General features: G+C 32.0%; 1 protein-coding gene across 3 annotated transcripts in view; it reads right to left on the bottom strand.

Moving 5' to 3' along the window:
- Window positions 1-16,170, bottom strand: part of MIPOL1 (mirror-image polydactyly 1) — a 468,394-nt gene that overhangs the window by 329,728 nt on the left and 122,496 nt on the right. For all 3 annotated transcript variants that reach the window (XM_031952941.1, XM_031952940.1, XM_031952942.1), the window contains 2 exons: window positions 10,409-10,442; window positions 9,979-10,149 (listed from right to left, as the gene is read on the bottom strand). In XM_031952941.1, coding sequence (XP_031808801.1) covers window positions 9,979-10,149; window positions 10,409-10,442 — 205 coding nt within the window. The remainder of the gene's footprint in view (window positions 1-9,978; window positions 10,150-10,408; window positions 10,443-16,170) is intronic.

Here is a 16,170-nt window from a genome sequence, read left to right as displayed (position 1 = left end):
GATACAGAACTAACTAGATGAAAAAATATACAGTTTTCTGTCCTTTTTAAAGATTTTCTTTTCTTTTTTTACAATATTTTCCCAAATACATGCAAAGATAATTTTCAACATTTACCTTTGCAAAACCTTGTGTTCCAAATTTTTCTCCCTCTTCCCATTTCCCCACTTCTCCTAGACAACAAGCAATCCAACACAGGTTAAACATATGCAGTTCCATAAACATTTCCATATTTGTCATGTGGTACAAAAAAAAAAAAAAGATCAAGAGAGAAAAAAAAAACCAAGCAAGCAAACAAACAACAACAAAAGGTGAAAATATTATGCTTTGGGTCATATTTGGTGGATACAGATGGCTCGTTCCATCACAAGACTATTGGAATTGCCTTGAATCACCTACCTCACTGTTAAAAAAAGCCAAGCCCATCACAGTTAATCACCACATAATCTTGTTGTGGTATACAAGGTTTATACAATGTTCTCTTGTTCTATTCACTTCACTTAGCATCAGTTCATTTAAGTCTTTCCAGGCTTTTCTGAAATCAACCATATGCTTGTCATTTCTTATAGAAAAATAATATTCTATTACATTCATATATTAAGGTTTTATTTTCTTTAGTTTTTTTTGATCTCTTCCAGGAATTCTTGAACTTCACATTTTTTGAGGTTTAAGCCTGTGACTATTTTGACTTTATTGTCTTCTTTTGTTTCCTTATCTTCCCTGTTACCATGGTATCTTTTCTTTGTGAGAGTCTGTTTTTATTATTTGTGCATTTTTCCACCCTATTTTATGTTAATGCTGGGCTCTATTTCATGGGGGTGGAGAGGCTCTTTTATACTGCTGCTTTCAGAGCCAGTTCTGGGGGTTTAGAAATTTGCAGTGCTTTTACTATGATATATTCTGGGGAGAGGTATGTATGGTCATTGTTCTTTTGGTATTTACTCTGTTCCTTTCCCAGAAAGGAGCTCTAATCTTTGGGATTGCATAATCAATACTGTTCTTCAGGGTCCATCCTCCCTTACGATTGGAAACAATACTCTTTCTCAGAGACACCTGGAGAGACCTACATGAACTGAAGCTAAGTGAAATGAGCAACCAAGAGATACACAGCAAAAAGATTATAGGATGATCAATTCTGATAGATGTGGCTCTCTTCAACAATGAGATGATTCAAACTAGTTCCAATTATTCAGTGATGAAGAGAGCCCAGAGAAAGGACTGTGGGAACTGAATGTGGTTCACAACAAAGCATTTTCACTCTTTTTGTTGTTGCTTGCTTGCATTTTATTTTGGTTATTTTTTTTTTTTTTACTAATTTGATTTGATTTTTCTTGTGCTGCAAATAATTGTATAAATAAATAAAAATTGTATTAGTATTCATGTTTAACATATATTGGACTACTTGCCATCTAAGGAAGGGTGTAGAGGAAGGGAGGGAAAATTGAAACACAAGGTTTTTCAAGGACTAATATTGAAGAATTGTCCACACATGTTTTGAAAAATAAAAAGCTTTAATAAAAAAAAAAAAAGAAATTGCTCCTCTCTGCCCTTGAACCATGACTCTGAAGTGGTTATAGGCAATGGAGTTGCCAAACAATTGCTCCTCAAGACTCCCACTCTCTCTTGACCAAAAGTACTCCTTTCTATCCTTGAACTGTAACCCAGAAGAGGTTATAAGCAATGGAATTGCCAAATAACATATGGTCCTACATTCAGGACAAGCACACCCTGTAATGTAATATTTTTGACCATTTGTCCAGTTTTTCTTACCATCTCTGACTTGAGAACTCCCAAAGTTGCTATTTCTGTTTTTACTATCTAATCCCACTACTGGTGTTTTTCCCACATGTACGCCAGACTAGCCTCCCAAAATAACCCTATTCTACCAATTTTTTCACACATCTGTCATTCTAATCTCCCATGCTGTCTTGAAGAGGAATACAGTCTCATATTCTTTTGTTGGATCTTCCATTCCAAAATTCAACCTGAAACATTATTTTAAAGATTATTGGAGAGAAATATTTAGGAGAGTTTGAGTGGTTGTTATTCTACTTCACCATCTTGGTTTTGCCTGCAGAAGTGTCTCCTTTAATTTTAAATATCTTCACTTATGCTTACATGGATTTATTTTTTAGTAGCTTGCTAATTTTATTTTTTTTTCAGATGGGTGCCTTTACTTGTTTTTTATTATTATCATTATTAAAGTTTTTTATTTTCAAAACATATGCATGGATAATTTTTCAACATTGACTTTTGCAAAACTTTGTATTCCAAATCTTCCTCTCCTTCTCCCATCCCCTCCCCTAGATGACAAATAACCTATATGTGTGTATATATATATATACACACACACATTATATACATATATACATATATACATATATACACACACATATATATACACACATATATATTTATACACTTATTTTGCTGCACAAGAAAAATCAGATCAAAAAGGAAAAAAACATGAGAAAGAAAACAAAATGGCCTGCTAATTTAAAAATGAATATTCAGTTCATTAAGTGTATTTTTTCTATTTTGTTAATATGTTTATAGAAAAATGAATTTTTTTCTTTGACTGCTGTTTTACCTGCATTCTAAAATTTAGGTATAGTCTTTCATTCTTATCATTTTCTTTCATATAACTTGATTGTTTCTTTGGTTTGTTCTTTGATCCACTTATTATTTAGTATTTTGCTGCTAAGTCTGTCAAAGTCCTTTGTTTCTGTCCCTAAATCAAGACTATTTTTGTTGCATTAATTATTATTTGTTTTTTTTTGCAATTCCATGTATTATCTTTGTGCTCAGAAATACTAATATGATTTTTCAATCTGTTTAAAAGGATGCCTTCTTTCTCTCCTCCCCTTCAATTAATCCTATTCATTCCTTTTTTTTAAATTCCATTTTTGCGCCCCTTTTCAGAGAAGATTTCTCTCATTCTATTCATTCTCTCTTTGCCTTCAATTGCCCATAGATTTCTCCTTTTTTGTGCCTCATTTTCAGAAAAATACCATTTCTTACAGATACCAGAGAAGACACTATCCTACAGCAAAGTCTTACCCTGATTTCCCTGATTATGTTACCTACTTCTGACCTACACTTTCTACCTGGTCAACTTTCTTCCCCATTTGCCTCAAAATCTCCCAAGGTATATGCTCTCCTACTACCCCGGACACCAGTTACCCACAGGAATTCCAACTTACTCACTATCACCACCCAAACATGATGAGTGGACTTTTCAAGTACCAAACCTTCTCAGGCAACGAGAAGCACATAGTCCCCATATTCTTTCACGAAACATCTCTCTTCACACAAAAAATCATTTGTCAGTGAAATCTCCAACACAAACACAAGGTCACCTCATTTTATCTTCCTCTTTCAGTTCTTAATCTTCTTCCTCATTCATTTTCCTTTTCTTCCTGAAATATCATGGAAATCACTTTCCCCTTATTATGAGCCCTCAATTTAACTTAGATATATCACATACCCTCTCTATGACCTCTCCAATTTACCATTTTATAAAGTAGTTTTACAATGCAATGGATTCATTTCTAGGTGGAGTGCTATGTGGCTCTACTTATAATGCCCCATGCCTGCTTCTCCACCATCCCTTCCACCTGACTCCTGCCTTCATCCCTGTCACTTTTTAATATGTTGTTGCACAATTTTTATTTTACCTAATATTTCTATGTTAATATTCTTTAGATATATTAGTCTAAACTTTCTTTTTCTGGTTGGTCTCTCTAATTTAGATATGAAGACCTACCTATATCATAGAATAATTCTGGAAAGCTCTTTTTATCCTATTTTTGCAAAAATTTTATGTAATTTTAGAATTAATTGCTACTTGAATATCTGAGAGAATTCACTTGTAAGTTTATTTTTTCTAAAGTTTTAGTTTTCTTTAGAGTTTATTTATGACTTGTTCAATTTCTTCTTTCTAATAAGTATTATTAAAATAATCTATTTCTTCTTCCTTTATTCTGGATAATTTATATTTTTAAGTATTCATTTCATCTAAGTTATAAATTTAGGGGGCATATATAATTAGGCAAAGTAGTTTGTGATATTTTTCCTTCTTTCAACTATTGTGAATATTCATTTTTTATTTTTTAAAATGAATTTGATTTTCATCTATATTTTAAAAATCAAATTGAATTACTGTTTATCTGTTTCATTGCTTTTTTTTCAAAACAAAGAGCTCCTGGTTTTATTTTTCAATTTGATATGCTTTATTTTTACTTTTAATTTTATTAACCTTTCCTATGGTTTTCAAAACTTCTATTTTGCTATTCAGTTGTGGGATATTTGTTGCTTGTCTATTTTTTTAGCTGCATATGAAATTTTTTGATTCATTTTAAATTTTTTTTATTTTGTTTATTAATGAAAGTGTAGAGAAAAAGTTCTTACTGTGAGATCCACGAACTTTTTTGGAAAAAAAATTGAGGAAAATATTTCAACATCATTAGTTTCTTTTGCAATCAAATTTAATTTCATTTTGTGCAATTAACAACATTATTCTGAGCAGATATCCATAGACTTCACCAGACTGGGAAAGGTGTCTAAGGGAAAAAAGGTGAATAACTTTTCATTTGAGGACATGAATTTTCTCCTCAAGACTGCTTTAACTGAATCCCATAAATTATGGTATATCATTTCATTGTTGTCATTTACTTTGATAAAATTTTCCCTTTTTAATGAGTTGTTTTTTAACCCACCAATTCTTTTTTTTTTTTAATTATAGTAACTTTTTATTGACAGAATCCATGCCAGGGTAATTTTTTTACAACATTATCCCTTGCACTCACTTCTGTTCCAATTTTTCCTTCCCACCCTCCACCCCCTCCCCTAGATGGCAAGCAGTCCTATATATGTTGAATATGTCCTAGTATATCCTAGATACAATGTATGTGTACAGATCCAAAAAGTTTTCTTGTTGCACAGGGAGAATTGGATTCAGAAGGTAAAAATAACCCAGGAAGCAAAACAAAATTGCAAACAGTTTACATTCATTTCCCAGTGTTCTTTCTTTGGGTGTAGTTGCTTCTGTCCATCATTGATCAATTGAAACTGAATTAGGTCTCTTTTTCAAAGAAATCCACTTCCATCAGATTACATCTTCATACAGTATCGTTGTTGACATATATAATGATCTCTTGGTTCTGCTCATTTCACTTAGCATCAGTTCATGTAATTCTCTCCAAGCCTCTCTGTATTCATCCTGCTGGTCATTTCTTACAGAACAATAATATTCCATAACATTCATATACCACAATTTACCCAACCATTCTCCAATTGATGGGCATCTACTCAGTTTCCAGCTTCTAGCCACTACAAACAGGGCTGCCATAAACATTTTGGCACATATTGGTCCCTTTCCCTTCTTTAGTATCTCCTTGGGGTATAAGCCCAGTAGAGACACTGCTGGATCAAAGGGTATGCACAGTTTGATAACTTTTTGGGCATAATTCCAGATTCCTCTCCAGAATGGTTGGATTCGTTCACAGCTCCACCAACAATGTATCAGTGTCCCAGTTTTCCTGCATCCCCTCCAACAATCATCATTATTTTTTCCTGTCATTTTAGCCAATCTGACAGGTGTGTAGTGGTATCTCAGAGTTGTCTTAATTTGCATTTTTCTGATTAATAATGATTTTGAACACTCTTTCATATGAGTGGTAATAATTTCAATTTCATCGTCTGAAAATTGTCTGTTCATATCCTTTGACCATTTATCAATTGGAGAATGGCTTGGTTTCTTATAAATTAGAGTCAATTCTCTATATATTTTGGAAATGAGGCCTTTATCAGAACCTTTAACTGTGAAGATGTTCTCCCAGTTTGTTGCTTCCCTTCTAATCTTGTTTACATTAGTTTTGTTTGTACAGAAGCTTTTTAATTTGATGTAATCAAAATTTTCTATTTTGTGATCAATAATGGTCTCTAGTTTGTCTTTAGTCACAAATTTCTTCCGCCTCCACAAGTCTGAGAGATAAACTATCCTATGTTCCTCCAATTTGTTTATAATCTCGCTCTTTATGGCTAAGTCATGGACCTATTTTGATCTTATATTGGTATATGGTGTTAAGTGTGGGTCCATGCCTAATTTCTGCAATACTAATTTCCAGTTATCCCAGCAGTTTTTGTCAAATAATGAATTCTTATCCCAAAAGTTAGGATCTTTGGATTTGTCAAACACTAAATTGCTATAATTGACTATTCTGTCTTGTGATCCTAACCTGTTCCACTGATCAACTAATCTATTTCTTAGCCAATACCAAATGGTTTTGGTGACTGCTACTTTATGATATAGTTTTAGATCAGGTACAGCTAGGCCACCTTCATTTGATTTTTTTTTTTCATTAATTCTTTTGAGATTCTTGACCTTTTATTATTCCATATGAATTTTGTTGTTATTTTTTCTAGATCATTAAAATATTTTCTTGGAAGTCTGATTGGTATAGCACTAAATAAATAATTAGTTTAGGGAGTATTGTCATCTTTATTATATTCGCTTGACCTATCCAGGAGCACTTAATATTTTTCCAATTGTGTAAGTCTGACTTTATTTGTGTGGAAAGTTTTTTGTAATTTTGCTCATATAATTCCTGACTTTCCTTTGGTAGATAGATTCCCAAATATTTTATGCTGTCGACAGTTATTCTGAATGGAATTTCTCTTTGTATTGCTTGCTGTTGGAGTTTGTTGGTGATGTATAAAAATGCTGAGGATTTATGGGGATTTATTTTATAACCTGCAACTTTGCTAAAGTTATGGATTATTTCTAATAGCTTTTTCGTAGAATCTCTAGGGTTCTCTAGGTATACCATCATATCATCTGCAAAGCGTGATAGCTTGGTTTCCTTACTGCCTATTCTGATTCCTTTAATCTCTTTCTCGACTCTTATTGCCGAGGCTAGTGTTTCTAGTACAATATTGAATAATAATGGTGACAGTGGGCAACCTTGCTTCACTCCATATCTTACCAGGAAAGATTCCAGTTTTTCCCCATTGCATATGATGCTTACTGATTAACCCACCAATTCTTTAGGATTAAATTAGTCTCTAGTGATTTTCTTAATCCAAGTGTCTTTATTGACTATAAATTTTACTGTATTACACAAAAGACAATTTTTATTTTTACACATTTGTATATAAGGGTTTTCTGTCCCAATTTTTGTAAAAGTGTCATGCAGAGGTAATAAAATATGAACTCCTTTCTATTTATCATCAATAATCATCAAAAGAAACATCATTTCTAATTTGAAATGTAACAGTATATGAATGACTGCTCTTCCCAAAATACCGATTTTTTGTTGTTACTTAATAACCTATAATGGTTCTCCAACACCTCCATCATCAACTTTGTAATTTTTTTTGTAATCTGACCCAACTGCATCATATAAGCATATATCCAAAACCATTAAAGTATACCTTGCAACATGCAATCTGGTCAAGTTAATCTCTTAACTATCTCCCAAATGTGTTCTGTTTATTTCTACCTCCTTGCATTTGATTTTTCTTTTCCTTTTTGTAATTCTGTCTCTCCTGCATTGTTTCATGATCACAAATAATTAATAATGATGATGATCATCATCATATAAATGAAGATGATAGTTATTAGAACTTATAAGGCACTTTAAGATACAAATTACTTCACATATATCATTTCATTTGATTATAACATCCCAAAACATATTCTCAAAAATATAACACTAATTAAATCATAAGGGATAAGGACTTAATCTGTGGTTTCATTGATATAAGAAACTCCAACTTAAAATTTCTTCTGAAAATGATAAACCCAGAACAGAAGGGAACATATTCCATGTATGGCCTGACCAGGGCAGAGTTCTCAAAAGGATTTTCACTTGTCACTTTCCTACATCAGAATACTATGCCATCTTAATGAAGGTTAAAAGAATATTAGCTTTTCTACTGTCACAAAACACTAAAGCCAGGTTTCAGTGTCCTTGAATAGGAAAAAAATTACATCTTTATTTGGACATAATTTGTTTCCTTTATAATGCTTGTTGTTATTTTATGTAATTAGAAACCTTATTCTAAGCAGGAGTCCATAAGTTTCATCAGATTGAGAAAGGGTCCATGACCACACATACATATACACACACACTAAGATCTCCAGCTCTAGATTTTTTTTATCAGATAAGTTTCCAACCACTTCATCTTGTACTTGAGGTGATTATTTGAATCCAAGTCCATTTAACCCTATTAAGTTTTAAAATACTTGGTTTAACATCCCAGCCTATCAAGATCTATTTGGATTCCAATATTTGGCTATCAGTTTTATTTTTGTATCATTTTCAAATCATGTATGTTTTTATGGAAAGCATTATGAAAAATATCACAACTGTATAGGAGCAAACATTATTGGGATACTCTATAAGAGAACTTCTAAATTGGCCTGAAATCAGTAATTATTGCACTTTGGGTCCAACTATTCAACTAGTTTAAAATCAGTTTGACTCAAAAATCAAGGCCACATTTCACCATCTTATCCACAAAAAAACAGCATAATTAAGTTTTATTAAATGCTTTGCTAAAAACTAACTAGATTCTATATTGGACTTTTCCAGACCTATTGAACTATTAACACTAACAAAAAAATTATTTTCCCGTTTTAACAAAATTACGAATAAGATTACAGCTTTGTGATTACTACTTCTCCAGATGTTCTCTAAACCCCAGCTTCTTAAATTATGGGGGATTGTAAAAGTATGATCAGTAAATTCATACTGATAATATATCATACTTTTACAATCCCCCATATTCGATTATGAGACCTCATATAGAATTGTGACCCATAATTTAAACTTTACAAAGGGGTTGTGAGAAGAAAAAGTTTAAAAATCTTACTCTAAACAACCCTTTAATAATATCTTCAACAATTTCACAAAAACTCAAAATTAAATTCAGTATCCTATAGCCTCCAATAAATTTGTTCTATGAAAATTAGGAAATTCTCCCTTTTCTACTACTCTATTATTACTCATGTTTTCTTTCATCTTTCAGAGATCACTGATCTATTCGAACAATGGATTTGCTTATTATAGCTGATTCTTACCTACTATGGAAACACTTAAAAGATATCTAAGATCTCATTATGTCCTAGTCAACTGGAGGTCTTGTATTTAATAGAAAGAAATAGAATTATTTCCTTAATTTTTTTTCATTTTGAACTATTAAATCAAACCTACTTTCTCCACAAATAGAGTGAATTAGCCAATCAAAAGAACAGAGATCTAGAACCAAGAGGGGCCTTTGAGGCCATGTAATCCATTCCCATTCTCACTGCCCCCCCAACCACCAGTCACCCTATAGAAAAGAAATTAGATCAAGAAAGTTTATAAGTGATTTATTTAGGGTCACAGAGATAATAAGTGCTTTCAGTAAGATTTAAATTCATCTCAGGTCAGGTTTTCCTGACTCTAAGTTCAGCTTGTATTTATTATATCATGCTTCCAATAGATAGGTAGGTGGATAGAAAAGTGTAAAGATAGAAGATAAGGAAGTGGATAAATGATACACACATAAATATATATAGATATAGATATGTTTAAAACATATATTTTTAAGATTAGACATAAAATATCTGGGTTTTGTTTTCTTATTAGGAGCCATTTATATGGTTTGTCTTCTAAAAGTACTTATTGACCACATTCTTAAACTAAATCAACTATGCACAAGTAGCTGAACATTAATTTGATGACTAAATAAGTAGTGATATTTTTAAGTATAAATACTGCTTATAAACTAGTATATCCACTTAGCATAGAAAATATATTTTAAAAGGGGAGATATAATATGTAAACATAAATATACCAGGCCTATTGCATAAAAAAGTTATTTGAAAATCAAAGTTGTTCAAAACAAAGCTGATTTGATATCCAACTGATTTTTTTTTCTGTTAAAGAGGGAGAAAATTATTATGAACTTTTTCCAGATAAACAGAAACTCACCTTAGACAAAGCAGCATCACGTTCCTCAATCACTGCCTTCATTTTCTCAGTAGTTATTTTCTCTTTACATTCCTTGATCTTGTATATTCGATCCATAATTACAGCTCCATTACTCTGGATAGCACTCCCTGTGTCTGCATTGTTTATTCTGTTCAGTAATTCCTGTAATGTCTACCAACAGCATTATATGTTAGTCCTACATAAAGTTTTAATATATTTTATTTAATATAGGTTTTAATTAATAGGCATATGTGAATGGTAAATTGATGGAATGAAGTTATTGAATTTTTATATTGAAGCAAAGATGTACATTATTAGTGTGTCAATTTTTCTTTTTCCCACTTCTTAGTCCTTGAAACCCACTCAATTGAACTTAAGCCTCTAAGATATATGACTGACATCAAAAAAATCTCCTCAGAGAATGGCTTACCATGTCATTTTCTTCAGGGTTAATATTTTCTAGCCTAAAAAAAAAAGGAACACAGAAAGCCTGATCAGTAGCATTTCCTTAGTGCAGCAAAATGAGTTCGCTTTTTAAATCTTTAGAACCTCAAGTAATTTCATTCGACTAGTCTTTAGAGTCAACCATAACACTGAACATATTAAAGTGCCACCTGCTCGACTTCATCTTTCAATAATACTCCATATCTTCAGCACTGACTTCAGACTGTTAAGTTATTAATGTTTACTACTATATATGACTACAAGGATCAATTGTTCATATGTGCTTAGATGAAGAAAGTTCCCCAGCGATAGAAGTACTGGAACTCATTATATTTATTCCTAGACTGGCTTTTTTTTTTCCTTAAGGAAACTGTATTCATTTCCTCTTTTTTTTGAGTATCTCAAATAAAATAAGGTAGTGTTTTTAATGTTAAGTTTAATTATATTACCCTGATACCTTTAGCTGAAAAGCTCCTTGTCTTTGTTAAAAAAAAAATGTAAAAGTTAAAGGGTGGCTGAAAGATCTTGACCATTACAGATAACTAAGACTTTCTTTCTCCCTTCCCATTTCATAACACTGAAATAGAAAGCAAACATTTCCTATATACATCAGTTTTCCTTTGAAATAATCATCCTGACCAATGAATTTAGTTAAAAAAAAAGCCACTCAAGTACAAAAAGGGGAAAATACAACTAGACATTACTTTTTGAAAAGGAAATCTATAAACTAAGATTTTAGAGGACAAATTAGATTAAAGGGGAATGGATATTCTCAAGGACAGAATTCTTATAACAAACACAAAGGATTCAAGTGAGGAAGAAAACAATGAATTGAATAAAACAGTAGTTTCCAAAGTCAATGTCTCCTTTCTTACAAAAAAAATTGTTATACTTTTCTATACTTTTTATTTAAAAATTTATGCCAATCATTCCTTTTAACTGATTTTTTTAAATTGAGAATTTATTTTAAAGTGTATAGGAAATCTCAAATCATAGTAAATAAAATTCACAATTTGTTTCAAAATACTGGGAAAAAACTTGCAAATAGCAATATAAATTCATGCCCCAAAAACAAGTTCATGTATTACAATATGACAAGTTATAAATGTGAAAATTTATAAAATTTTATCAATGAATGCTTTTTTTCCAGTATTTTGTCATAGCAACAGACAGATCATATAGACCATTATTGATCAAAAAACAGAAAATTTTGATCACATCAAATTAAAAAGCCTTTGTACAAACAAAACTAATGCAATAAGATTAGAAGGGAAGCAACAAACTGGGAAAACATCTTCACAGTTAAAGGTTCTGATAAAGGCCTCATTTCCAAAATATATAGAGAATTGACTCTAATTTATAAGAAATCAAGCCATTCTCCAATTGATAAATGGTCAAAGAAAATGAATAGACAATTTTCAGATGATGAAATTGAAACTATTACCACTCATATGAAAGTGTTCCAAATCACTATTGATCAGATAAATGCAAATTAAGAAAACTCTGAGATACCACTATACACCTGTCAGATTGGCTAAGATGACAGGAAAAAGTAACGACGAATGTTGGAGGGGATGTGGGAAAACAGGGACACTGATGCATTGTTGGTGGAGCTGTGAACGAATCCAACCATTCTGGAGAGCAATCTGGAATTATGCCCAAAAAGTTATCAAATTGTGCATACCCTTTGACCCAGCAGTGCTACTACTGGGCTTATATCCCAAGGAGATACTAAAGAAGGGAAAGGGACCTGTATGTGTCAAAATATTTGTAGCAGCCCTGTTTGTAGTGGCTAGAAACTGGAAAATGAATGGATGACCTTCAATTGGAGAATGGTTGGGTAAATTGTGGCATATGAATATATGGAATATTATTGTTCTGTAAGAAATGACCAGCAGGATGAATACAGAGAGGCTTGGAGAGACTTCCATGAACTGATGCTAAGTGAAATGAGCAGAACCAGGAGATCATTATATACTTCAACAATGATACTGTATGAAGATATATTCTGATGGAAGTGGATTTCTTTGACAAAGAGACCTAATTCAGTTTCAATTGATCAATGATGGACAGAAGCAGCTACACCCAAAGAAAAAACACTGGGAAATGAATGTAAACTGTTTGCATTTTTGTCTTTCTTCTCAGGTTATTTTTATCTTCTGAATCCAATTCTTTTTGTGCAACAAGAGAACTGTTTGGTTCTGCACACATATATTGTATCTAGGATATACTGAGACATATTCAATTATATAGGACTGCTTGCCATCTAGGGAAGGGGGTGGTGGGAGAGAGGGGAAAATTGGAACAGAAGTGAGTGCAAGATATAATGTTGTAAAAACTTATCCTGGCATGGGTACTGTCAATAAAAAGTTATTATAATAAAAAAAGAAATAAATATTAAAAAAAAGAAGATGGTGTGGAGAGTTAGAGAATTGTAGGTTCCACACACCTGGGAATCTTCTGTGAGCCTTTTTGGGCACTCTGTCTTGGTTACAAGCAGGTGACTTGGCAATTGTAAACCACTAAGACCCAGAAGAATGCCAGACTTAGCTGCCATTATCCAGCACTGAAAATCAATCAGTAGAATTAATAAAGGATCTTAAAAGAGAGTTAGAAGAAAAATGGGGAAATTAAATGAAATCATTGCAAGAAGGAATGGAAAAAAATGGAAAAAGAATGCAATGAACAAAAAAATTTAATTGGTCAATTGCAAAAGGAGGTAAAAAAGGTAACTGAAGAAAATAATACACTAAAAATTAGAATTAAAGAAATGGAAGTGAATAACTCAATAAGACATAAAGAATCAAACAAACAAAAACAAAAACAAAAAAATAGAAGAAAATATGAACTATCTCCTAGGAAAAACAACTGACCTAGAAAATAGATGTAAGAGAGACAATCTAAGGATTATTGGGCTTCCTGAAAATCATGATTTTAAAAAAAAGAAGCTAGGTGCTATCTTACAGGGAATCATAAAAGAAAACTGCCTGATATTGTAGAATCAGAAGGTAAAATAGCCATTGAAAGAATCCACTGATGACCTCCTGAAACAGACCCAAAAATTAAATCCCCAAGGAATATCATAGCTAAATTTAAGAACTATCATACCAAGGAAAAGATACTGCAAGCAGCCAGCAAGAAACAATTTAAATAAGGAGCCATAATTTTGATTATTCAGGACCAAGCAGCTTCTACCTTAAAGGTTTGAAGGGCTTGGAATCTGATATTCTGAAAAAGCAAAGCAACTGGGATTAGATCCAAGAATAAGTTATCTAGCTAAAATGAGCATTATCTTTCAGGGAAGAAGATGGACATTCAATGATATAGGCGAATTTCACCTATTTCTAATGAAAAGAACAGGACTGAACAAAAAAATTTATCTCCAAAGACAGAATTCAAGAGAAGTATAAAAAGGCAAAAAGGAAAGAACTCTTGAGAACTATATTTCTGTTATGGGTATACTTAGAGAATGTGGGTATAATTTGATTTTATTATGATAATATGAAAAAGAAACTAGAGGTGGAAAGGGAATCATATTGGAAGAAGAGGAAAAAGGAGGTAAAATAAGGGAAATTACATATCAAGAAGAGGCAAAGAAAACCTATTATAATTGAGGGAAAGAAAGGAGGAGGATGAGCATTGCATGAATCCTACTCTCATCAGATTTGGCTCTAAGAGAGAATATAAGACATATTTGGTATCAAACAGAAACTTGGCTCACCTTATAGAGAAGTAGGAGGGAAAGGGGGAAAAGAAAGGGAAAGACTAATAGAAGAGAAAACAGAAGAATTAGGGGAAGGTGTAAAAAGGGGGGAGGGGCTCAAAAGGGGAAAGACTGTTTGAGGGAGGTGGTCATCAAAAGCAAAATACTGGGAGAAAGAAAGAGGGATAGCAAAGAGAAAAGCATAACTTAGGGTAAATAACATGGAAAATGTTAATACAGAATTACAGAAATACAGAATTAGTTATTTTAACTCTGAATGTGAATGGGATGAATTTCCCCATAAAACTGAAGCAAGCAGACTGGATTAAAAGCCAGATCCTATAATATGTTATTTACAAGAAACACATTTAAAGCATAGTGATACATACAGAGTGAAGGTAAAGGGCTGGAACAGAATATATTATGCTTCAGATGAAGGGACAAAAAGCAGGGGTAGCAATCCTGATCTCAGATCAAATAAAAGCAAAGATAGATCTAATTAAAAGAGATAAGGAAGGAAAACTATATCTTACTAAAGGGTACCATAGATAATAAAGCAATATCAATACTAAACATATATGTAGCAAGTGGTATAGCATGGGAATTCCTAGAGGAGAAGTTAAGAGAGATGCAAGAAGAAACAAACATAAAACTATACTAGTGAGGGTTCTCAACCTTGCTCTCTCAGAACTAGATAAATTGAATGACAAAATAAATAAGAAATGAATTAAGGAGGTAAAAAAATGTTAGAAAGGTTAGGTATGATAGATCTTTGGAGAAAATTAAATGGAGACAGAAAGAAATTTACTTTTTCTCAGCAGTTTATGGAATTTATACAAAAACTGACCATGTATTAGGGCACAAAACCCTCAAAATCAAATGCAAAAAGGCAAAAAGAATAAATGCATTTTTTCAGCTCATGATGCAATAAAAATACAAATAAGACCTGGAGAAAATAGACCAAAACGTAATTAGAAATTAAATAATCTCATCCTAAAGAATGAATGGGTGAAACAGAAAACTACAGAGATACTATTAATAATTTCATCCAAGAAAATGACAATAACGAGACAACATACCAAAATTTGTGGGATTTTTTACAACATTATACCTTGCATTCACTTCTGTTCCAATTTTTCCCCTCTCTCCCACCACCCCCTCACCTAAATGGCAAGCAGTCCTATATATGTTGAATATGTCTCAGTATATCCTAGATACAATATATGTGTGCAGAACCAAAGTGGTAATAAGGGGAAATTTTTATATCTGTAGATGCTTACTTGCATAAAATAGAGAAAGAGAAAATAAATTGTGCTTGCAACTAAAAAACCTAGAAAAAGAACAAATTAAAAACCTTGAAATAACAAATTTAATTCTAAAAATAAAAGGAGAGATTAATAAAAATTGAAAGAAAAACAACTATTAAATTACTAAATAAAACTAGAAGTTGATTTTATGAAAAAAAAAACAATAAAATAGACAAACCTTTAGTTAATTTGATTAGAAAAAGGAAAGAGGAAAATCAAATTGTTAGTCTCAATAATGAAAAGGGAGAACTGTGCACCATGAAGAGGAAATTAGAACAAAAATTAGGAGTTATTTTGCGCACCTTTATGCCAATGAAATTATTAACCTAAGTGAAATGGAAGAATAGCTACAAAAATACAGATTGCTCAGATTAACAGAAGAGGAAATAAAATACCTAAATAGTACCATTTTAGAAAAAGAAATAGAACAAGCTATTCATCAACTCCCTAAGAAAAAATCCCCAGGAACAGATGGATTTAAATGTGAACTCTACCAAACATTTAAAGAACAATTAACTCTAATACTCTATAAAGTATATGAAAAAATAGGGAATGAAGGAGTCCTACCAAATTCCATTTATGACACAGACATGATACTGATACCTAAACCCTGTAGGACGAAAACATAGAAAGAAAATTATAGACCAATCCCCCTAATTAATATTGATGCAAAAATCTGGAATAAAATATAAGCAAAAAGATTAAAGAAAATCATCCCCAGGATAATACACTGTGACC

The sequence above is a fragment of the Sarcophilus harrisii genome, chromosome 2 (genome assembly GCF_902635505.1).
Source record: "Sarcophilus harrisii chromosome 2, mSarHar1.11, whole genome shotgun sequence".
NCBI lineage: Eukaryota > Metazoa > Chordata > Mammalia > Dasyuromorphia > Dasyuridae > Sarcophilus > Sarcophilus harrisii.
This window is presented reverse-complemented; position numbering and strand designations above follow the sequence as displayed.